At 44.2% G+C, this 25,367-nt stretch overlaps 1 protein-coding gene across 4 annotated transcripts; it reads right to left on the reverse strand.

Moving 5' to 3' along the window:
- ACBD7 (acyl-CoA binding domain containing 7) lies at positions 1–25,357 on the reverse strand. 4 transcript variants are annotated; one of them, XM_045060938.1, is made up of 4 exons: positions 24,950–25,357; positions 1,037–1,154; positions 828–890; positions 1–747 (listed from the first exon to the last, which is right to left on the reverse strand). In XM_045060938.1, exons 1-4 carry the CDS (start codon positions 25,007–25,009, stop codon positions 674–676), a joined length of 315 nt encoding a protein of 104 aa, XP_044916873.1. In that variant the 5' UTR covers positions 25,010–25,357; the 3' UTR covers positions 1–673. The 4 variants fall into 4 exon arrangements, with proteins under 4 accessions (XP_044916873.1, XP_044916874.1, XP_019689536.1 ...); XM_045060939.1 differs by lacking the exon at positions 24,950–25,357 and adding an exon at positions 7,582–7,811; XM_019833977.3 differs by lacking the exon at positions 24,950–25,357 and adding an exon at positions 6,044–6,167.
- Positions 25,358–25,367: the final 10 nt, after the last annotated feature.

Genomic DNA, 25,367 nt, shown 5'->3' on the forward strand with positions numbered 1-25,367 from the left:
TAGTTGGTAGCTTTTTTTCTTTATTTGAATAGTCATCGACTCATAAGTTTCTTTTTAAAATTTTTAGCTTATTTGTTGTTAGGCTTTTCATAACGTGTGCTTTAAACTAAAGTATGATAATTACAGTTTCCTCATTCAGTTCTTACAACCCTGTGAGACTGATTTTCCCCCTACTCTATAGAGGAGGCTGATTAGCGAGGTTACATAATTTGCCTCAGTCACCTAGTAAAGAATTACAGACTAAGGACAAGAACCACAGATGTCTATGGTTGACCAAGGCCCCAGGTCAGTGAGAATCCCAAAGCTACACGGTGCAACAAAGGAAAAACCTTGTTACTCGTTCTTAATAAACTGTTTTGATTATACACCAATAATGTTAACTCTCTGTAGAAAAACTGGTAAGCCAAAAAAAAAAAAAAATGTTAATGTTTTTGTGCACATACTACCAGAGCAAAAATTTTTTTTTAAAAGAACTTTTACAATCATCTGGTTTAGGCAAGTAAAATTTCATTACATAACACAGTTTCAGTGTACCGCTAATTAAGGATTACAATTCATGTTAATGGCAAAAATATTCACGACATGTAGAGTTAACCGTGCATTTCTTATCCAGATGTTAGGTCATGATAGCGTTATGAAGGTTTCAAAAGAAAAACTTTCTCACAGCTGAATTTTAAATTCCGTATTTTTCTATCAGCTCTTTTGCTTTAGCAATGTACGCACTCATGGCATCTTCCTTCGATAACCCTAGAAAGACAAGACAGATTATCTCACTGATGTATCGGGCAATTAAGAAAGTTTATTTCACTTATTAAAGAATTAACAACCTTTTTGGAGGTTCCATGCTTCCCATTTAGCCTTGCCTTTTAAATCTAATATTCCTGGACACTCTGCCAAAAGAAGGACAGATACATTTTCAAGGTTATTTTTCACTCTATACTTCTAACAAACATTGTTCAAGAAACTTATCATTATTTTTAAATATATTATTTTAAAAATATTAACATACATATACATATACATATATATGAAATACCAATATTAATGTCGCCAACTACAGATTGTTTGTAGAGCCCATAGAGTTCTTTCAGTTCTCCGTCATTTGGCCTTGTTTTCATCTTCTTCACATCTTCGGCGATCCTATCAAAATCAGCCTAGAACAAAAGGAAAAAAAGGTGCATGGTGCATTCACTAACTTTCGGCAGGCCCATCTATCTTGGGGGCATTTACCACCAAACACCGGGAACTCAAAAAGAAAGAGGAAGCTTTCAAACAGAATTGGAACCATTACAGTCTGGCTCCACCAGAACTATCGTTTACAGATACCTCTCCTGGTACCTGATAAACAGCTAAGATAGGGACAACTATATAAAATTCTTAATTATGAGCATTCTTTTTTTAAATGTTTATTTATTTATTTTTGAGAGAGAGAGAGAGAGAGAGAGAGAGAGAGAGAGAGAGAGAGAGCGTGCATGCATAATCAGGGAACAGACAGAGAGAGACACAGAATCTGAAGCAGGCTCCAGCCTCCAAGTTGTCAGCTCAGAGCCCGATATGGGCTCGAACTCACAAACCCTGAGGTCATGACCTGTGCCAAAGTTGGATGCCTAACTGGCTGAGCCACCCAGGTGCCCAATACTAAAAATTCTTAATACTGAAAATTCTAAAAACTGAAGAAGACACAAATAAATGGAAAGCTATTCTATGCTCATGAATTGGAAGAAATAATTTTGTTTAAATGTCCCTACCACCTAAAGCAATCTACAGATTTGTCGAAGCCAATCCCTATCAACATTCTAATGGCACAGTTTACATAGAAAAAAAACAACCTTAAAGTTTGTATAGAACAGTCAAAGCAACCTTGAGAAAGAAAAACAAAGCTGGAGTCATCACACTTCCTGACTTGCAACTACTGTATATTACAAAGCTACAGTAATCAAAACAGTATGGTACTGGCCTAAAAACAAACAGATCAATGAAGCAGAACAGAGAGCCCAGAAATAAAAGCATGCGTATACGTTCAATTAATTTTTGACAAAGAGCCAAGAATGTAGAATGGGGGAAAGGTCACTCTCCTCACCAAATGGTGCTGGGACCACTTGACTGCCACATACAGAAGAATGAAACTGGACCACAATCTGACACTATGCACAACCCAAAGTGGATTTAAAGTAAGGTCAAGTAAGACCTTTGGTTTAGACCATAAAACTCCTAGATAGAAAATATAGGGGGCAGACACTGGTCTCGGCAATGATCGGATCTGACACCAGAAGAGCAAGGGCAACTAAAACAAAAATAAAGATGTGAGACTCCATCACACTGAAAAGTTTCTACAAGGTAAAGAAAAGCATCAACAAAATGAAAAGGCAACCTATGGAATGGGAAAAAATATTTGCAAATCATGTATCTTTAAAACGTGCTTAATACTGTTGGTGGGAATGCAAATTGGTACAGCCACTCTGGAAAACAGTGTGGAGGTTCCTCAGAAAATTTAAAATAGACCTACCCTATGACCCAGCAGTAGCACTGCTAGGAATTTACCCAAGGGATACAGGAGTACTGATGCACAGGGGCACCTGTACCCCAATGTTTATAGCAGCACTCTCAACAATGGCCAAATTGTGGAAAGAGCCTAAATGTCCATCAACTGATGAATGGATAAAGAAATTGTGGTTTATATACACAATGGAGTACTACGTGGCAATGAGAAAGAATGAAATATGGCCCTTTGTAGCAACGTGGATGGAACTGGAGAGTGTGATGCTAAGTGAAATAAGCCATACAGAGAAAGACAGATACCCTATGGTTTCACTCTTATGTGGATCCTGAGAAACTTAACAGGAACCCATGGGGGAGGGGGAGGAAAAAAAAAAAAAGAGGTTAGAGTGGGAGAGAGCCAAAGCATAAGAGACTGTTAAAAACTGAGAACAAACTGAGGGTTGATGGGGGGTGGGAGGGAGGGGAGGGTGGGTGATGGGTATTGAGGAGGGCACCTTTTGGGATGAGCACTGGGTGTTGTATGGAAACCAATTTGATAATAAATTTCATATATTGAAAAAAAATTAAAAAATAAACAATGCAAAAATGAAATAAAATAAAAAATGCTTAATATTTAAAAAATATAAAGAACTCATACCACTCGATAGCTTTAAAAAAAAATCAATTAAACAAAATGGGAAAGGAAGGCAAATGGAGAGGGTCCGACGCCGCACAGATCCTCTCGCACCTCGTCACTAGTGATGTGGGTGGAGAGCCAGCCCACCCAGCATAGGAGGTGGAGCACAGAGCACCCTCTGGGGGAGGATGGAGAAGCAGGGCATCACCTGGGGGTGCGGGGTGGGATGGTAGGGGAAGCGGAGCACCCCCTGGGGGAGGAGAAGGAGGCGCAGCCCAGCAGCAGGGTAGCAAGGGGAGCTCCCTTTTGGGGAAGGCTGAGAAGAGGAGCGGTGGTTGGGCTTCAGATGGGGCGTCAGGGGTGCGCACTGATAAAGGGCTTCAGAAGAAGGCGAAAAGAAAAAGAAAAAGAAAACCCCTCCCAGATAACATTCCAGACAAGTTAACTACAGCTGGCCAGACAACATAAAGAAGTCATCAGGAAAGTTGAAAGAAGCTCATTTGCAGAAGAAAAACGAAAAATACAAAAAAAAAAAAAGAAACGATTCCCAGAAAGCTGAAGAGAAAGCATAAAAAGTACAGTCTAGAATGAAAGCTACTTGCTCGAAGGCTAAAAGATCAGGATCTGAGAGATTCAAGACAACAAGCAGGGAAAGCCTTTAGACAGAATTCTTCATTGGGTCCCAGAACCGACAGAACTATTGTAAATAAGTGCCGGTCTCTTGAAAAGAAGAGGTTACCAGTGAGAAGGGCCGCAGCCCAGTTGCTGAATAATGCTTGGGGAACGCAGAAAAAACAAAATGCCAAATGGTTTAAAAGACAGTGGATGAAAAAAATTATGTTAATTAACTTGAATTTAAATAGATAAGTTAAAAATAAATAAATAAAATGGAGATAATAACAAAAAAAAAAGATGGCAGATGATCAGAAACATGAAAACTAAGAAAATCAAGGCTAAATGAAGAATGAGAGCTTGTCTGTGTAGAACTTAGTTATGTAGTTTAGAGAATTTTTCTGAAAAAATCCAATAAATCCTTTATAAATTAAGAAAAAATAAATAAGACATAGAGATGGCCAACAGACACATGGAAAGGTGCTCAACATCACTCATCACCAGGAAATGCACATCAAAGCCACGAGATATGACCTCACTCTTATTAGGATGGTTAAAATCAAAAGACAAGAAATAGTGTTGGTGAGACCTTGGAGAAAAGGGAACCCTCCCTCGCTATGGGTGGGAACAGAAACTGGTGCAGCCACAGTGGAAAACAACAAATTAAAAATCCAGCTCCCACGTGATCCAGCAATTCTACCTCTGGGTGGGAGCAAAACCCGTCTCACAGCGATGCTGGCACCCCCACGGTCACGCCCAGTGGTTTTGGTTTTTGCTCTTAACAAGAGTCAAGACATGGAAAGTACAAGTTGAGTGTCCTATCAATGAGGTTTTGGGGTGATGGAGGGGGTTCAGAACCGATGGCCAAGAAAGAATTCTTGAAGAGGCGCAAAAGGGTGATTATTATTAAAGCACGGGGACAGGACCTGTGGGCAGAAAGAGCAGCACTGGGGCTGTGAACAGTGACTGGTTATACACTATGGAGATGGGGGAGGTAAAGTCAAGAGGAAGTGTTGTTTTTTTTTTAATGTTTATTTTTTTTCGAGAGGCAGACAAGCGCGACCAGGGGAGGGGCAGAGAAAGAGGGAGACGCAGAATCCAGAAGCAGGCTCCAGGCTCTGAGCTGTCAGCAAAGGGATTTCCAGATGCTCAAGAAGACTCATAGATTACTGGAGGCCTAGCTATTGTCAAGCTAAGGTTGTGTTTCCCTCTAGCAAAGCGTTAACATTAGGAAAGTAGGCAGTTCCTGGACTTTAGGCTACTGATAAGATTGCCTTTTTCTTGTGCTATTACTACTAAGATATTTGTAAATTGAGGGAGACTCTATCAGTCTAGCCATTTATCTTCTGTCCTTTCCTTTGTTCTTGGGCAGCCAGGAGTGTCTGAGGAATGTCACACATATCCCACCTGGGGTGGCAAGGGGGGGTGGGTTGTGCTAGCTTGTGCTTGACCCTCAGCTTGCCTTATGGTCCCTCATCACAATGATGGATGAATGGATAAGGAAAATATTATACAGACACAGACACACACATCCTGGAATATCATTCAGCCATAAAAGGGAAGGAGATCCTGCCATGAGCAGCAACAAGGATGGGCCCTGAGGGCATTGTGTGAGCTGAAGTCAGACAGAGGCCAACAAATACTAAAGGACCTCACTTGTATGTGGAATCTAAGGTCACTAAACTTAGGGAAAAGGAGGACAGACTGCCAGTTACCACAGGTGGCGATGAAGGGTGGGGGAAATGGATGAATGTGGTCAAAAGGTGGCAAAAAAAATCTATCAAGAGAAATTTCAACCCACATTTCTTGTAAGTTTAAAGCATACAAATATAACTTTTTAAAAACAACATTACACTTAGTGCAGCTTTGTTGATCCCCCTCATGGACACTTCCCCCTCTCCTTCCTCAATCCACCCTTTGCCATTTGCAATAGCTTTGCTACCAACCAGTCTTTGTCTAGAGCTTTCACCACCTGGTTCCTCCTTGCCCAACTCCCAAAGATCGTCAGGCTGGCCGGCAGCTCCCCGTTGACATATTCTGCACAGAGGAATGTCTATGGGCTCCCAGGATTTTTAAAAAGATTTTGTTTTATATTTTACTTAAGTAATCTCTGCCCCCAGTGTGGGACTCGAACCCATGACCCTGAGATCAAGAGCTGCCCGCACCACAGACTGAGCCAGCCAGGAGGCCCCTATGTGCTCTTAGCTTTATCCGTTGTCTTATAACCTCTTCGTTTCTCTAAAAAGGGCTTTGGGAACTATTTTCCTTAATAGAATTTTTCTATTCTTTAAAAAAAATAAATAAGCATTATTTTACCTTGTGTTATTTAAATCAGGGATAAGCAGGGGCGCCTGGGTGGCTCAGTCGGTTGAGCGGCCGACTTCGGCTCGGGTCATGATCTCGCAGTCCTTGAGTTCTAGCCCCGCGTCGGGCTCTGTGCTGACAGCTCAGAGCCTGGAGCCTGTTTCAGATTCTGTGTCTCCCTCTCTCTGACCCTCCCCTGTTCATGCTCTGTCTCTCCCTGTCCCAAAAATAAATAAACGTTAAAAAAATAAGTCAGGGATAAGCAGGAAATGTCACCGGCCTGGGTATCAAACAAGAAAAGCTCAAGAAGGCATTCCACCCCCACCCCCATTTTCTTTCTCCAATGCAGAGCTGCCGTTGATCCAAATATCCAAAGTCCCAGTACAGAAAGTGGATAGCCCCAATGTAATGTCAGAACCTCAGTGATCTCAGCAGAGGTGCTGGATAAAGTTTCCTCCAGCGCCAAAGACAGAACAGTAGCACAACTAGGACAGTCGTTTCGTCATGAACAAAAATCACTTGTAAATCAGAGAGACTGGGTTCTCCAACCTAAATAACCTGGAAAATGGCCCAGCCTCCTAATTAATCCCTACAAGGGTCTAAGAAGCATGGGTGCATGTGACAAGGGTCATACACCCTGCCTTCTCTTTCTGAGTTTCTTTCTAGGAAGTTGCCAACTGCTTTCAACAATGTCATGGTTAAGAACACAGGCTTTAGGGGTGCCTGGCTGGCTCAGTCAGTTGAGTATCTGACTCTTGATTTTGGCTCAGGTCATGATCTCAGGGTCGTAAGATCAGGCCCCACATCGGGCTCCGTGCTGAACACAGGGCCTGCTTAGGATTCTCTCTCCCTCTACTGCTCACGCGCACTCTCTCTCTCAAAAAACAAAAACAAAAACAAAAACAAAAACAAAAACAAAAACAAAAACAAAAACAAAAACAAAAACACTGGCTCTAGAGCCAGACTGCCCCAATTAGAATCTCAGCTTCATCTCTTAAGAGCTATGTGTCCTTGGAAGTTATTTAACCTGTGTCTGTTTTCTCAGCCAGAATATGGGACAATAATACTACCTATCCACAAAGTTGTTGGCAAGATTAATCAGGTTAACACATGTAAAATAGTTATTTAAGTTTATTTATTTATTTGGGGGGGGGTGGTGTGGAGAGGAGAGAGAGAATCCCAAGTAGGCCACACACTGTCAGTGCAGAGCCGACGTGGGGCTCAAAGTCACGAACCATGAGACATGACCTGAGAGAAAGTCAACAGTTGAACACTTAATCAACTGAGTCACTTAGGCGTCCCAACACATATAAAATATTTTAAATAGTGCCTGGGACATGGTGAGTGTTTAACAAAGGCTACCATTATTATTTTAAGTCTCTTTGTGGGGAAGAAAAAAACACCTAATGCTAGAGAAAACTTATTCACAATGAAAAATATGTTGATTTAACAAATAATACCAAATTGTCTTTATACACTCAGCTTTGTAAGCCATGTAGAAAAAATAAAGACCAGCAAGAAGTATACTAAAATATGCAAACAGTAATTACCTCTGATTATTGCTAAGTTTTCTGGTGTTTTAACACTTTCTATACTCTCCAAATGTTCTATAGTGTGCCCCTCTTGTGTCTATAATCAGGACAAAATGAAAATGATCCATAAGTGCCCACGGCTTCCTAAGGGCCGGGCAGGGCTATTCAGAGGCATAGGGATCTTTGCCTCCAGATTTGCTTGCTGTAAGGTCTTATGCCCTTTCCCAGTGACAGAAACCCAATTCCCCTTGGCAAGCCAAGCCTTGAGGAGAATTCTAAGAATTCTCAACAACCATGCTAGGTCCCTGCCTTCCAGGAAGGAACTTCTGGAAAAGCGTTCCTCATAATGTGGGGGAACATGGAACCATTTGATAACCTAATGAAACGCTTGGCCCTCTTTACAAGAGGTCAGCCCCTGACACAGTTTCAGACACATCTTCAAGGATCCCCCTTTCTTCTCCCTTCCAGGGTAGAGAAGCCCATTCCAGGGCAGGGACCAAGATCATTCTTTCCATCCAGCGTGCCATTTTGTGGTGCCACAACTTGATACATTCCTGCTCCATGGTGTGGCTCCCATGTACCCTCTCTATGGGGCCCTTCCCAGTGCAACCATGAGGAGCTCAAGTGGAAAGAGCACTGGCCTCACATCAGGATCTTGGGTTTGAATTCTAGCTTTGAGAGACAATGCCATGGGACTCTGTGCTAGCAACAAAGTTCTTGTGATTCAGACTCCACCCCCCCCCCAAAATGATACTATTAACCTCATGGGGAAGGTGTTAAGATTAAATGCCATTAAGAAAGCACATATTCTTGATTTCATCCTGTTGACTCTGCCCAGCCAGAGCTCATCACTTGGATCATACTACTTAATGCACGTACTGAACACCTATGGTGTGCCAGGCCTTTGCCAGGCACATAGGGACGAAACAGGGCAGCCGGCGCCCAAGGAGCTCGGGCTCCAGTGGGAGATGAGCAAGTCAACAGTGATCACGTGATACTTGCTATAGTGGAGGAGCTGCAGGCACTCTGGGGACACAGAGGACAGAGCGTCAGCGGGCGTGGAAGAAGCCTTCCCAGAGGACATGGCGCTTAGTCCAAGCCCAAGGGGTCAGCACCCGAAGGACGGACAGGGGCTTGGAAGGGGGCTCATAATACAGTGATAGGTACAGGAACAAAACTATACACATAAGAGTATAATCGAATCAGTGTGTGTATATACACACTTATACCATGCACATGTATCTATGTATACATGCACCTGTATGTGCAAGCACGTACAGGCATATATATACACATACACATTTTTCACACATACTAGAAACGAATCCATCGAGTTAGCCGTGGTTGTCATTTGGGTGAAGGAATTCCTGATGGCCTTTATTGACATTAGTTCTCTTTCCCCAAAGTTCCCACCCTGAACATTTACTTTTTTCGCATATCAGCAAAACAGTATTTTTTATTGTAGTTTTACAGCTCTCTGCTGCCCAAAACAACTTTTGCCTGAGAGAGGCCCCTGGCTGTACCAAGGAGCGAGGCGGTGCGGGTGGGACCCCAGCCGCCCTCGCCTCCATTTCTCAGATGGGAAGAACTGGAGGGGCAGGGCCGCCTGGTCCTCCCGGAGCAACTCGGTGTCTGCCCTCCCGGGAACGTGAACCTACTTGGCGTTTAACCAATCCCCGGGGTTCACAAGCGTTGCCATAGGGAGCCCCGGCTCGCCATCCATAGATGGCACGGGTGCGGTCCCCACTGTCATAAGTGGACGCTCGCGAAGCAGGTGGGAGTGTCTTTGGGGTCACAACGGACAATTCGGGGCGGGCGGGAGCGGGGATGAGGGAAGGGGAGGAAACGGGGGCAAGAGGACTGCAGGCAGCAACTGTCCCAAGTTCTAGGTCCGAGCGGCCCGCCGGCCAGGAGCGTCACGCTTGCCACACGCCCCACTGCAGCGATTCCCTCGGGGGGGTGGGGGGGGCAAACCCTCCCTCACGGCCTTCGACTTACCTGCAGGGACATGGTCACAAAACCCAACCGCAGCCACAGTCCCGACGCACACTCACCCAGACCCCGCCCCGCGGCTCCTTAAATGGCGGCGCGCCTCCGCCCGCCAGCTCCCATTGGTCGCGCTCTGGGCCCGGATGGTTCCCATTGGCCATTGGTTCTGAGGGCGGGGCTGAGCTGTGAGCCGCACCTGCCGTGTAGGAGGCAGCAGTCCAGCTCTCCAGCCTCTCCACCCTCAGTTGCGAGTGAGGGTGCAGCTTGGAACTAGAAAGGGAAGGAGCTGGGAATTTAAATGAGTTCCTCTCCGCTCTTGGCTCGCTCCCCAATTCTTTCTCAAGAGACCATTTTCAGGAAATCCAGAGAGGTCTCTGCAGGGCACGGAAATCAGTGGGGATTCCTTTTTGTGTATATATGTAAACCGAGAAACCTGGACTGTAGGCAGTATATTGAGACCTCTCACGTCTCCTCTCCCATCTCTAGGTACAGTTCATCGGCAATGAAAAAGGCGTCTTCTCTTTAAAAAGCAAAAATACGTTCTGAACACGTGCTGCAACCACCCTAACTAGTTCTCAGGGCAAAGGCACAAAACTACGTGCGTATTCAATTTGAGCCCTTTCGCCAGGGGAACAAATCCAATGTCACCGCAGGTCTACAGATACACAGAATGAGATTGTGATTCACACTGGATTAATTGTTCAAAGAACTGGAACAGCATTTTCTGGTGATATGAAGAGTTAATTTTCCACTCTTCATTTATATTTTTATATATTTTTAAATGTTTATTTTTGAGACAGAGCACAAGTGGGGAAGCGACAGAGGGGGAGAGAAAGAATCCCAACCTGACTCCACGCTGCAAGTGGGGCGGGAGGCGCTCTGTCCCACAAACCGTGAGATAATGACCTGAGCTGAAATTAAGAGTCAGAGGCTTAACCCACCGAGCCCCAGGTGCCCCACCTCCCCTGCCCACCACTACCTCCAACTCTTCATTTAAAAGAAACTTTCGTGGATGACTCAGTTGGTTGGGTGTCTGACTTCAGATCAGGTCATGATCTCACTGTTCGTGAGTTCAAGCCCCGGATCCGGCTCTGTGCTGAAGCTTGGAGCCTGGAGCCTGCTTTGGATTCTGTGTCTCCCTCTCTCTGCCACTTCCCTGCTCGCACTCTAGCTCTCTCAAAAATAAACAGTATTGGGCGCCTGGGTGGCTCAGTCGGTTAAGTGTCTGACTTCAGCTCAGGTCACGATCTCGCGGTCCGTGAGTTCGAGACCCGCGTGGGGCTCTGGGCTGATGGCTCAGAGCCTGGAGCCTGCTTCTGATTCTGTGTCTCCCTCTCTCTCTGCCCCTCCCCCGTTCATGCTCTGTCTCTCTCTGTCTCAAATAAACATTAAAAAAAAAATTAAACATGGAGCCAGGTGCCCGGAAGAACTGACAAATTCAGGATTTAGAAAGTTACTGACTTGAAACATCTAACAATACAACATATAACCATGCAAGAGATGGGAAAGATAGGGCCTAAAACATTTTAGCTTGTTTTTTTTTTCATTTTAGCTTGTTTTTGCATAAAACTATATTTAAAAAAAATATCTGCTTTTCTTTTTCGTGTAAATCCCTTGGTTTTTAAATTTTCTTCTTGAAAATTTTTTCATGGTGTAATCAATGAATTTCCAAGTAAAAGACAAAAAGCTAATGTTAACAAAACGCACTGGTCAGGCTTTTTTTTGGTTTTTAGTTTTTAAATTTCCAGGTGATGGGAAATGCACTGTGGGGTACAAAGGCAAAAGGCAGCTTCAGGACAGTGAGTGCTTTCTCAGCTGGGGAAGCCCTCAAGTGTTCCAGTAGGGAAATACTGGGGTGAGGGCTAGTATCCGTGTGAACCTGTAGCTGAGACATTTGGGCATTATAGTCATTATAAGAAATCAGGAAAAGAAGGGCCTCTGACTCCTCTGGGTCATGATCTTGAGGTTCGTGGGTTCGAGCCCTGCGTGGGGCTCTGTGCTGACAGCTCCCAGGCTGAGGCTGCTTGGGATTCTGTGTCTCCTTCTCCCTCTGCCCCTCCCCCACTTGCGCTCTATCTCTGTCTCTGTCTCTCTCTAAAAAAATAAACATTTTTAAAAAATCAGGAAAAGGGGAAAGGGAAGGTACACTGTGCTGTTTTATTATCTAATGTTAAGAACTCTTTTCAAAGTATGTTCTCTTGAGTTGCCCTCCTCTGACCAGAGGCTAGAGCCATGGTGTCTTGTCCCAAGGAACAAAAAGAAAGAAAAGACAATGGATATATTGATGCCTCTGTCCAGTGATGATAATATACTAGGTACAGTGAAAACCCAGCTCTCTGGAGCCCTTAGGAAGTGAATCAATTTGGACAATCAAGTTCTTTTTTTTTTTTAACTATATTGTTAAATATTGATTACAGATCAATATACATACATACACTCATAATATGTAAAATTTTAAAAATAAAGGGCACATTTATGAAACTACCACCAGTTTAAGAAATAGAACATTACCAGGGTGCCTGGGTGGCTCAGTTGGTTAAATTGACTTCGGCTCAGGCATGATCTCACAGCTCATGAGTTAGAGCCCTACTCCAGGCTCTTCGCTGGCAGTGCAGAGCCTGTGTGGGATTCTCTCTCTCTCCCTCTCTCTCTCTGCCCCTCCCTGCTCATGCCCTCTCTCTCTCTCAAAATAAATAAGTGGACATTAAAGATTTTTTTTAAATAAATAGAACATTATCCTTACCTTTGTGACTCCCTTGATTCCATTATATCCTATCTTCCTCATTCATTCATTCAAATAGTTACTGAGTGCCCACTATGAGCAAGGCACTGTTTTAGGTTCTTGAAAGACATTAGTCAACAGAACAAACAAGAATCCCCATCCTTGCATTACATTCTGGTAGGGCATTGCAGACAATACCATATATAATAAGTGAATTCTATAGTCTATTAAAAGATTTTAGATTATAAGTGCAATTAAAAAAATTTTTTTTTGTTTATTTGTTTATTTTTGAGAGTGAGAGAGTGAGAGCATGAGAGGGAGAGACAAAATCCCAAGCAGGCTCAGTGCTCTCAGCACAGAGCCCGACATGGGGCTCGATCTCAGGAACCAGGAGATCATGACCTGAGCTGAAATAAAGAGTTGAACGTTCAACCAACTCAGCCACCCAGATGCCCTGATAAGTGCAATTTTTAAAAAGAGCAAAAGAGATGGTAAGTCTTTTTTTTTTTAATTTGAATCCAAGTCAATTAACATATAATGTAATAATGATGTCAGGAGTAGAATTTAGTGATTTATCACTTACATATAACACCCAGTGCTCATCCCAACAAATGCCCTCCTTGATGCCCATCCCCCATGTAGCCCAACCCTCCACCCCAAGCCCCTCCAGCAACCCTCAGTTTGTTCTCTGTATTTAAGAGTCCCTTATGCTTTGCCTCCCTCTCTGTGTTTATCTTATTTTTCCTTCCCTTCCCCTATGTTCATCTGTTTTGTTTCTCAAATTCCACATATGAGTGGAATCATATGATACTTCTCTTCCTCTGACTGCCTTACTTCACTCAGCATCCGCCTTGTTGCAAATGGCAAGGTTTCATTCTTTCTGATTGCTGAGATGGGCAGCCGTGGGTATGTGGGGTGGAAGAGGTAACCTGCAATGGTAAGTAGGGGACACAGGGCAGGTCTCTTTGAGAAGATGGCATTTGAGTAAAAGCTTGAAGGAGGTGAAAGAGCTGATCAGGAAGACCCCCTAAGAGCTGCATCCAATACAGAGACCCTCAAGAGTGAGCTTCCCTGGCAGGTGTGAAGAACACCAAGGAGCCAGTGTGGCCAGAGCAGAGGAGCAGAAGAGGCCAGGGAATAGAAGATGGAAACCGGACAAGACCTTGCACAAAGGCATTTGGGGTTAAATGGGAGTGAAACAGAACCATTGAAGAGTTTTGGGTGCGATCTGCCAAGATACCACTACTTTCTAAAGGGATCACTCTTGTTGCTGTGTTGAAAATAGATTGCAGGGAAACAAGGTTGGAAGCAGAATCTTTACCATAATTATAATCCAGGGAAGAACTTACGGGGTGTCTCAAACTCAGGTGGTAGTGGTGAGAAGTATCTCAGATTCTGGATATATTTTGAAGGTAAAGTCAACAGTAGTCCCTCAAAGATTCTACATGGGATGTGAAGGAAAGAGAGGAGTCGGGATAATTCCAAGAGCGTTGGCCTGAGTCACTGGGAGGCCCACTGGTGGAGTAGGTTTGGCGGGGAGCAAAGATCAGAAGTTTAGTTCTGGACATGGGAGTTTTGAGATATCAGACATCCAAGTGAGATGTCGAATAGGCAGTTGGATAGCAAGTCTAGTTTGGGTGGGGTACATTGATGTGGGACTCATGAACAGAGAGATAGTATTTAGAACCCTCAGACTGGGTGACTCTAGAAACTGAGTGTATATAGATGAAGAAAGAGGGTTGAAGACTAAGCCATGGGAAATCGCAACATTAAGAGCTTGGAAAGGAGAGGAAGAATGAGCGTAGGAGACAGAGAAGAAGTGGTCATTGAGTAAGAGAAAAACCAAGAGAATGTGGTGTCCAGAAAGCACATCAAGTGAGAAAGCATGTCAGGGCGGGGGAGGACTGAGAGTTATCGATTGGATCTTGGTCATTGTCAAGATCACTGACAGCCTGGAGAGAGAAGTTTCAGTGCAGTGGTGGGGGACAAAGGCTGATTAGAGTGTGTTTAAGAAAACACCAGGTGTGGCGCACCTGGGTGGCTCAGTCTGTTAAGCATCCAAATTTGACTCAGGTCACGATCTCATGGTTTGTGAGTTCGAATCCGGCATTGGGCTCTGTGCTGACAGCTCGGAGCCTGGAGCCTGCTTCCAATTCTGTGTCTCCCCCGCTCACACTCTGTCTCTCTCTCTCTCTCAAAAATAAATAAAAACATTAAAAAATGTTTTCAATAAAATAAAATAAAATAAAAAAAGAAAACACAAGGTGCAATTATATAATCGTTTTTTGGACTCTCCCTTTGTTTATCCCTCCACTCATGTCACACTGTCTTAATCATTAAATCCTACCTATTTTGTTCATCGTCACAAAGTGTTGTTCTGGCACTTTGCTCTTCCCTCTAAACTCTAACATCCATGAGTCATGTTCCACAAAAGAAAATTCTTGAATTTTTCTTAGAATTGCATTGAAAAGCTACATCAGTTGGGTGGGGGAGGAGAAGCAGATATTTTTGTGACAGTTTCACTATTCATGACTCATATCTTTTTCAATTAGTTTTCTTTAATGTTTTCAGAGAGTTTTCCAATTTTCTCCATTAAAGGTCTACACATCTTATGTGTATTTTTTTTTTTAAGTAGGGTTTTTTTAAGTATGCCTGGCACAGAGCCCAACTCGGGGCTTGAACACACCATCCTGAGATCAACACCTGTGCTGAGATCAAGAGTCCAATGCCTAACTGACTGAGACACCCAGGAGCCCCTTAAAGGGATTTATTTCTAAGTATCTTTGTAATTTTTTTATTATGTTATAGATGAAGTCTTTAAAATATTTGCATTATTCATCCTTTTGTAACTGGTACAGAGAAAGGGAGTTGATTGTTGTCTATTGACTCTTTATCCAGCAGCCTTGATAGATCTCTTAAGTTTTAATTACTTTTCAGTAAACGATTTGGGGTTTTCTATTTATCAAACAATAGTCTATGAATGATGATAGTTTTACTTAGTCCTTTGCATTCCGCAAATCTTTCTTTTCCTTGCCTTTCTGCACTAGCCAGGACCTGAGTATAATAATGGCTAGGAATAGTATATGGTTCCTTAAAGGTAACGTGTTCAGTGTTTCACCATCAAATGTGATATGTTCACTGCAGCTGGCTTATTTTGATGGATATACATGTTTTAGTAGGTTAAGGAGGTTTCTTCCTATTTGTAGTTCGGCAAAACTTGTTTTCATAAATGGATGTAGAATTTCATCAAAAGCTTTTTTTAATGTCTCTGTTGGGATTGGGATGATCATATGTTTCCCTTTTAATCTTTTCAAGAGAGCTTACATGAATTGATTTTCGATTGTTAAACCAACCTTGCATTCCTTATTCATTTTGACTTGAACTTGATGAAATGTTTCTCTTTTTTTAAATACATGACTGGACTGTGAGTTATATTTTGAGGGATTTTTCGTCCATCTTTATTTTGTAACTTCCCTTCCTCATACTGTCTTGTTCTGGAATAAATTGTGTAGAATGAAGAAAATTACAAATGAGAGAAGGTCGCACAGCAGCCAATGACACAGAGGCTGATTTTCTGCTTGCTGCCTCCTTCACTTCCAGTCCCTGAGGTTAAAGCCACTGTCCAAGCACAAGGGAGTCTAATGTTTACCCCACCCATCCCCCAACTCGCAGCCAGACCGAGCATCCGAAAACACAAGCGGCATTAAGCGTGCACATATCAGGGGCAGCCGAGTTTTCTTATGATAAACTCCAACGTATTTTTGGCAGCAGACTTTGCGCTAATGCTAGTGAGGCCCTCGGTGAAAGTCGCCCGGGAGATTTTTCCCAGAAGAACCCATTAAGGGTTCTGACGCCCTGCCAAACTGCCCTGTGGAAACACCAACTGGCCTCCCCCATGAGCACACGAGAACCGCGGGCCAAGCGCTGCAGAGCTTTGGCGGCTCCGGCACAAAGAAGGCCACAGGGCCTCCGCGGTCTTGCCCAGGTAGGGGTGCCGGTGCCCGCCCCTCCCCTTGTCTCCCTGGAGGCTCCTGGCAGCCTTTTAAAGGTTAAGCTGCCGTGGTTTTGGAAGCGATGCTTTTGAATGCCGCAGAGGTGCTGCTGTCCACTTAAATGGAACTCCACTGAGAGATAGCTGTGAGCGGGTGGACCCTTCTATCCACCTTGCAAAATCCCCTTGGCCGGAGTACGCTGCACACACAGCGGGGCAAATTTCTTCCTCGGCTCCTACTGGCCACTCTTTGTGTGCAGCCCCTGGCCGGTCTCCTGCACCTTCTCACTGGGCTGCATGAAGTTCACGTTCTTTCTACCCCGTGTCAAGTGTAATGAGCCCGGCTTGGCCTCCCCACAGTTCTCCTTTATCACCGTTTCTGCTCTCAGTCTGTGAGGTCTGAGTGTCTCCTATCAGTGTTTGCTTTCAGGTTCCTTCTGGCAAACCTGAAACACAGATGTCTCAGTATAAACTTGAACCTGAACCGGCTGAAGAAGTTCTCGGTGGTCCCCTGCCGCCCCCTGCCTCGGGAATGGCTCATCTGTGGGAAGTTGCCAAGGTAGATGGGGTTTCCTTCGGCCACACCCCAGAGGAAATTGGTTCCCTCTGTGGCTTTGCCACTGCTTCTGATGTGTGGACGGAAGAAGTGGCCAAAGGGACACAATTGGGAGTCTGTGCTGGGCTGGGGCACCTGAGAGGTCTGGGGGGCACAGCCCTGAGGCCTGACTGGGCCGTGGCACTTGGGTCCCTGCGGGTGCGGCCTTGTTGGGAGACTGGGGTGCAGAGGTGGAGTGTGGAGGGGAGCACAGGCTGTGGAGGCCCCAGACTCTGGCAGGGTGAGGCTGTCTCTGCCCTTCTGCATGGAGGCCTGGCCGAGGCCAGCCTCCTCCCAAAGCAGGGAATTCAGAAGTTGATTTGTGCTGGTGGAGGGGCCACTGCTTCTGAAGGTGAGGGTGGTCTCTTCCTCTACAGGCAGGGTGGGGGACTGGTGGAACTTCTACCCTGACACCTGATCATTGTCAGGTGGCCCATGTTCTGTGTTGCTCCTCTGAGTGCTCTTAGAGCAGGAATCAGAGGTGAGAACAGCCAGCTCACGGCTACCTCGCTCTGTGTTGCAGACTCCACGCTGTACCTGGTGAGACGAGAAAAGCATGCTGCTGTTGGTTAGCTCAGCCAAAGCCTGGGGTTTCTGGGCCACGACATGGCCCTCCAGCTCGACTCCCTCGTAACTCAGGAGTAAACAGGAGGTCATTGTTTCCTTGTGCTTACGGCCCATCAGCGAGTCTTGATCTCTTCCCTGTGTGACTCCCGGGCACGATCAACTCAACCAGGCTTCCTTGTAGTCAGGGAGTGGCTCCACATTAAGGGTTTTTTAGTTCGTCTCCATGACCTGTATTCATCCATAGATCTTGGGCTCTAAAGTGCTCTCTTGCTGAGACTGACAATGAGAGATTTCTTGAGCAGTTTTTCACATTTCCTGCATATGTAAAAGGGGATATGGTATATTCCACTGAGTACTCCTTGGAGGCAGGGGTCCGCTGACCAGTGTCTACAGAACACCCTCAGATTCCACACACCCACCACGGTTCCATCTTATCTGACCCTGGAGGGGTTCCAGGGCAGCACTGAGAGGGGGCTGCCAAAGGAGGCACCCAGCTTGTTGCCAAAGGTGAATTGTGACTGAAGCCAAAGTCTTCAAACTTACCACGTCAGCATCCAAGAACATGCCTTTAAATCTACGGACGACACACTCCTGGTGACCATACCCCACAGACATTATCTGATGGAATTTGCCTGTGGCCTTCTTTTCTTGCAGACTGCCGTGAGCCAGTAGGAACTCAAGTTCCTCTCTTTCACTAGAGTATTCCAGGACAAGGCAGAGTCTGGATCACTTCAAATAATTGTTTTGGGATGGCTCACGGCCTTCCTGATTCTTATTCACAGGATAGTCTCTTGAGTTTGGAGGAGTTCTGCTAAGTCTTGTCAATGATTTTAATGACCACCTCTTTCCTAAGGCAGGATGCGTCGAGCCAACTTCAGCTTGGCCAAGTTAACCCTTGATGATGGTCTTGAGAGCTGGTGGCTGGCCATATGGACCCTCATCAGCAGAGACAGCAGAGAGGCCCGGGGGCGTGTTGGACTTACTGTTGACTTTGGAGTCAAGGTATCCCCAGGCCAACTTAAAATTGGGAGAAGTTGGTTGAGAAGCTTGGCCCACGTCACCTCAAAAGAAAATTCCAGAGTCCACCTGATCAGCTGATCTTTGTAATGGAATCAAAACACAATGCTAGATGAGCATAGAAATAAACAAAACTGAACACTAACAAACTAAATAAAAGGAAAAGATGAGAAAAAAATTAAAAGGAAGAAATGAGAAAAAAGTAAAGAAAAAAATGAAAATGAGATAAAAAAAGGAGTAGTAAAGAAAAATGAGTGAAAAAATAGTATTTAGAGTGGCATTAAGTACACTCATAAAGCTGTGTTAACCATCGCCAGTATTTCCAATATTTTTTCATCCTCCTAAATAGAAACTCTGTGCCCATTAAACACCTTCTCCTCCCCTTCCCCCAGCCTTGGTAACCTCTCTTCTACCTTTTAATCTATGAATTTGCCTAGTCTGGGGACTTTATACAGCATAATTGCACAATGTTTGTCCTTTTGCAACTGGCTTATTTCACTTAGCATAATGTTTTTCAAGTTCATCCATGTTGTAGCAGGTGTCAGTATTTTATTCCTTTTTATGGCTGAATAATATTCCATTGTATGTAAATAGGACATTCACTCATTCGTTGATGGACATCTAAATTGTTTCTACCTTTTGGCTCTTGTGGATAAAGCAACTATGGCCATTGTCATACTAGTATCTGTTCAGTCCCTGCTTTCAATTCTTTTGGGTATATCGTAGGAGTGGAATTGCTGGGTTATATCATCATTCTACGTTTTAACTTTTAGAGGAATTGACAAACTGTATTCCACAGCAGCTGCATCATTTTACATTCCAACTGGTTATTCCCTCACCAACACTGGTTATTTTCTGCTTTTTTTTTTTCTGCTTTTTTTTTTTAATGTTTATTTTATTTTATTTCTTGAGAGAAAGAGTGCAAGCCAGGCAGGGGCAGAGAGAGACGGAGACACAGAATCCAAAGGAGGGTCCAGGCTGTGAGCTGTCTGCACAGAGCCCAAAATGGGACTTGAACCCATGAACCATGAGATCATGACTTGAGCCAAAGTTGGATGCCTAACCGACAGAGCCAACCAAGCGCCCCTCTGTTGCTTTAATAATAACCACCCTCACGGATGTGAAGTGGTATCTCATCATGGTTTTGATTTGCATTACCCTAATGATTAAGGATGTTGAGCATCTTTTTATGTGCTTATCGGACATTAGTATATCTTCCTTGGAGAAATGTCTTTTTCAAGTCCTTTGCCCATTTTTGAGTTGGCTTTTTGGGAGACTAACAACCCCAAGATCAAGAGTTGCATGCTCTACCAACTGAGCAAGACAAGGGCCCCATGGTTTTTTGTTTGTTTGTTTTTGCTTTTTGTGATTGAGTTGTTGTTCTTTATTCTGAATATTAGTCCCTTATCAGATATAATTTGCAAAAATATCTTCCCCTGTGGCTTTTCACTCTCTTGATGGTGTCTTTCGATGCACAACGTTAATTCTGATGAAGAACCAATTTATCTACTTTTTTCTTTTGTTGCCTGTGCTTTTGTTGTCAGATACAAGATATCACTGCCAAATGCAGTGTCACAAATATTTTCCCCTATGTTTTATGAGTTTTATCGTTTTGGCTCATAAGTTTGGATCTTTGATCCACTTTGAGTTTCATTTTTCATGAGGTATAAGTAAGGGTCCAACTTCATTCATATGCATGTGGATATCCAGTTTTCCCAGCACCGTTTGTTGAAAAAACAGCTCTTTCCCCATTAAAGGGTCTTGGCCTCCTTGTCAAAAGTTAATTGACCATTTATGTGAGAGTTTATTTCTGGGCTCTCTGTTCCATTGATGTATAAATTTTTGAGAGAGAGAGAGAGAGCATGAGCAGGGGAGGGGCAGAGAGAGAGGGAGACACAGAATCCAAAGCAGGCTCCAGGCTCTGAGCTGTCAGCACAGAGCCCGACACGGGACTCGAACTGATGAACCATGAGATCGTGACCTGAGCTGAAGTCAGATGCTTAACAGACTGAGCCACTCAGGCACCCCTAGGATTTTTTTAAATTCAACAAAAACGTCCATTGGGATTTTGATAGGGATTGCAATGACTCTTTAGGTCACTTTGCGTAGTATTTATCAAGACGAGCACTTCTTTTTTTTTATTTTTATTTATTTATTTATTTTTAAAAATTTTTTTTCTTTTATTTTTAAAAAAAAAATTTTTTTTTCAACGTTTATTTATTTTTGGGACAGAGAGAGACAGAGCATGAACGGGCGAGGGGCAGAGAGAGAGGGAGACACAGAATCGGAAACAGGCTCCAGGCTCCGAGCCATCAGCCCAGAGCCCGACGCGGGGCTCGAACTCACGGACCTTGAGATCGTGACCTGGCTGAAGTCGGACGCTTAACCGACTACGCCACCCAGGCGCCCCAGACGAGCACTTCTTAATTGTGGCTGAGCATTTAATCTGGAAGACAAACCACAGACACAAACCTAATGCCTGATTCCTGCCACCAGAGATTATGTTAAAGGCTGTGGGGAAGAAGCACCAGGAGTGACACAGCAGGGCTGAGATCTATTGTCTGAAGCAAAACGGTAACTCTTTTATTTATTTTTATTTTATTTTAAAATGTTTTTTATTTATTTTTTGAGAGAGAGCACGTAAGCAGGGGAGGGGCAGAGAGAGAGAGAGGGGGACAGAGGCGCAAGATTATGACCTGAGCCAAAGTCAGATGCTCACCCAACTGAGCCACTCAGGCGCCCGCTAACTCTCCTTTTAGAATAGCCTCTGCATAGTGTGTGTGGTGGTCCAGGATTATTCAGGTCCTACTGACCTATTCGACCTCATCTTTCACTGCTCTCCTTCCTCACATGCACATCCCACCCCCAGCTATCCAGGCCCATGGCTAGCTACCACCCCACTGTCTGGAATGCTCTTCGCCATCTTCTTAACTGGCCAGGGCCTCTTTCAAGACTCGCACCTCCTCCTCCAGGAAGCCTTCAGGGTAAGAATTATCTTTAGTGTGGGCTACAAGCCTGCAGCCACTTCTCTCCTCTCCTGTCATTCTCACCTTCCTTCCGAGGGCCCCCCCTGCTGCTTGGGTCTCTTTCCCCGTTCTAACAGGTCAAGCACACTCCTGCCTCAGGGCCTTAACCTTCCCCCACTCTTCCTCGGCTCAGTCCTCCACTTCCTCCAGGTCTTGGTTGAACCGGCACCTCTCTGTGAGGCCTTTTAGCACCCAGCCCAGCTGAGACACAGAGAGAGAGGGAGACACAGAATCTGAAGCAGGCTCCAGGCTCCCAGCTGTCAGCACAGAGCCCGACGTGGGGCTCGAACTCACGAACCATGAGATCATGACCTGAGCCGAAGTCAGACGCTTAACCACTGAGCCACCCAGGCACCCCAATATAAATGTCTACTTTAAAGAAGTCTAAAAGGGGCGCCTGGGTGGTGCAGTCGGTTAAGCGTCCGACTTCAGCCAGGTCACGATCTCGCGGTCCATGAGTTCGAGCCCCGCGTCAGGCTCTGGGCTGATGGCTCAGAGCCTGGAGCCTGTTTCCGATTCTGTGTCTCCCTCTCTCTCTGCCCCTCCCCCGTTCATGCGCTGTCTCTCTCTGTCCCAAAAATAAATAAATGTTGAAAAAAAAAATTAAAAAAAAATAAAAAAGTCTAAAATTATAGGTTTATGTTTATGTATATCTATGGTACATTGTGAATAGTTACCTGTAGCTTATTTTGTATCATACAGACACTTTATTTCCAAAATTACTGGTGCTGGCTCTTTAGGACCTATAGAAAATCTAAAGCCTAGATTCCTAGCACATTAGGCCTCTGCCCTTAAAAAGAAAACAACACAAGGGTACCTGGCTGGCTCAGTCAGTGGAGCGTGTGACTCTAGATCTTGGGGTTGTGAGTTTGAGCTCCACATTGGGTGCAGAGGTTACTTTAAAAAAAAAAAAAGAAAACCTCAAAAAATAAACAAAACTCTAATAAATAGAATCTATTAAAAAAAAAAAAAAAGAACATCCCCAGACAGCTCTTTGACCATTTAAGATCTTTCAAATATCTCTTTTTGAATAGGACAGCTCTCCTCCAAGGCCCCCTGACAACGTTGCGTGTCTTCATCTAGCCATGTAGGCAAGACTTGACTGCAGGGGCAGAATGCCTGAGAACCCTTCTGCAGCGAGGGTCCCGATCTTGTGGAAGACTCCCACAAAGGTGTTTCTCTTCGGGGCGCCTGGGTGGCTCCGCTGGTTACATGTATGGCTTCAGTTCAGGTCATGATCTCATGGATCGTGAGTTTGAGCCCTGCATCAGGGTCTGTGCTGACAGCTCAGAGCCTGGAGCCTGCTTCGGACTCTGTCTCCCTCTCTCTCTGCCCCTCCCCAACTCTCTCTCTCAAAAATAAACATTAAAAAAATTTTTAAAAAAGGTGTTTCTCTTCCATATCCCTAGTTTTAGTGGAGACTAATGCTTTTCACCTTGCCCCCTGCCCTCTCTGCTCGCCACCTTAGGGTATATATAGCTGCAGGTTTCTGTGTAAGTCTATGAAACTGCTCAGCTGAAGTTTAAAGCTGGCTTGTCAATGCAGTGACCTCATCACTCATGACACCTATGGTTAGTGATCTCTGGGACTAGGGATGTCCCATGGGCCTAGGGAGGCAGGGAACTGATAAACATGCTGATCTTGCTTTTGCTGTCTCAGAAGTATAATAAATGGCCTACATCCAATTAGATTCTTTTTCTCCTTACTGGCCTTATCTATGGATGTGTGGCACGTCACCATGCTGTTGCTTAGAGATCGCTTAACGGCTTGAAATGTCTCACGTTTAGGTTGCATCTACAGATACCTAATGACATGACTTATCACCAAGGCCCTTAAACCACTCTTACATCACGACAAGCATATAAATCTACCCACAGTCCAATTCTGGAATTAATGTGAAAAGTAAACTTCATTATTCAAAGACCAAATTGAGGCTTTACAGGGCAAAAAAACTGAATAGCTGTCATTACAAGGTTATATATACAGGGGCGCCTGGATGGCTCAGTCCCTTAAGCATCTGACTTCAGCTCAGGTCATGATCTCACAGTTTATGGGTTCAAGCTCCTTGACCAGCTCTATGCTGACAGCTCAGAGCCTGGAGCCTGCTCTGGATTCTGTGTCTCCCTCCCTGTCTGCCCCTCCCCCACTCACACTCTGTATCTCTCTCTCTCTCTCTCTCTCTCTCTCAAAAATAAACATTTAAAAAAAGGTTCTATATACATATGTACATATATATACATACACACCACGTGAGTTAAAGTGATAATTTGAAGACTATGTGAGAAACATTGAAAAAAGTTATATGGAAAGAAAGTCAGAATACAAAATTTAATCTGTATTATTTCACAATTTAAATACATGCACAAATGTGAAACAAACCAGAAAGGAACACTGAAAGGAAATGTGTTTTGAAGTAATTGGGTCACGGGAGAAGTGTTTGGTTTTTTTCTTGCAATGTTTGTGTGACCCAACTTCTTTGAAGTGTGGATATTCATTTTAGCAAAATTCTTGTGGCAATTATATTGGCAGTCTCAAAATAAAACACATGCACTAAAACCATAGAGGTTACTCTTAATTTTTATTAACTCTTAATTCAGATTGTCCCTAGATTTATCACAGTTACACTTATCCAGCACTTTTTCTGTGCCACTGTGCTTAATCATCTTACAGAGATGATCTCTTCTAATAAGCACAACAGGTACTATTTTTATCACTTCATGGAGAGGGTTAATTAGCTTGCTTTAGGAGTCAGATACTTGGCCAGGGATGGAGTTAGGATTCAATCCAGGCAGCCTGGCCCCAGAGCCATGGGGTGTAAATGGTAGGTAATACTCACAGAGGGAATGCAAACTGAGAAGATGCTACAAATCTAACTACACAGTCTGGAACCTTAGGGGGACAAAAACTTATTCACATTTCCTTCCCATCACTCTAGCATTTCAATTAGGTATGTGCGTCTGCATTTCTCTTACAGCTTAAAAGCTAGAGATCTAAGACTACTTTAAAACTGAATGTTGGCAGTTCATCACGAACCAATAAGATTCATTTTATGAAACAAAAGCCTGTTGTTACAAACTCATTGTAACTTCATTCTTTTTAATCTTTTCAATTGTGATTTAAAAAAAAAAATCAAACTGTACTTTAACCCTGTGTAACCTGCAATAATTTTTGACCCAAGGGAACACAGCTTTTTGTTTTGTTTACTTTATCGCCAGTTGGGCACTATGTAGGTGACAAAAACTGAAAATACAGGAAATAGATCCAAAAAATGGAAAACAAAACGAGCGGTGAAGAGATTGAGAACGGAAAATTTTTTGAGAAAGATGGAGAGAGGAAAAGTAAAGTGAGGGAGGGGCGCTAACTTGGGCTGGAAAAGAGAAAGGAATGGGGTGGGGAGGGAGCAGGCTCTTTAAGTCAGAAGCAACCTACTTTCTTCTAAGTTCTCGCCACAGCTAAATCAACAGGTTCAGAGGCCTGACCTTGCAAACGTCCTTCAGCTGTTTTGCGGTTGTCCGTGCCTTCCTAGCGACTCCATTCATAACCGTTAGTTTCCACTGGTCAGAGTTGCTACGGCGGACATTTGGAGGACTTTTCTGAGCCGCTGTCGCAGAACGCAAAGTCTTCTTTACTCTCTCCTTTCAGGGGGCTCATGATCGCCTACATTGTTGCCTGTAAGCACTTTTTTTTTTTAATCGCAAACCACCCCTCATCCCCCGTTTATCTTGATTTTCCTGGTACTGGGGATGCGACGGAGATGGGGGCACTGGGACAAGGACTAGGGTTTTGCGTCCCCTTAGCAAGCCAAATACAGAAAAGAGGGAAGAGAGACAGAGCCAACATCGCCAGGCGCTGAAAGGTAGAAACTGGATTAGAAGGGCGTGGGCGACGAGTGAAAAA

The sequence above is a fragment of the Felis catus genome, chromosome B4, assembly GCF_018350175.1.
Source record: "Felis catus isolate Fca126 chromosome B4, F.catus_Fca126_mat1.0, whole genome shotgun sequence".
NCBI classification, from domain to species: domain Eukaryota; kingdom Metazoa; phylum Chordata; class Mammalia; order Carnivora; family Felidae; genus Felis; species Felis catus.

Bases quoted from the DNA above. Each gene is read 5' to 3' on its own strand.
- ACBD7 (XM_045060938.1), bottom strand. From the start codon at position 25,009: ATGAATGGAGTCGCTAGGAAGGCACGGACAACCGCAAAACAGCTGAAG. The intron at 891-1,036 runs GTATTTCATATA...TTCTTTTGGCAG, and splicing joins AGTTGGCGACATTAATATTG to AGTGTCCAGGAATATTAGAT. The intron at 748-827 runs GTTGTTAATTCT...TTGTCTTTCTAG, and splicing joins AGCATGGAACCTCCAAAAAG to GGTTATCGAAGGAAGATGCC.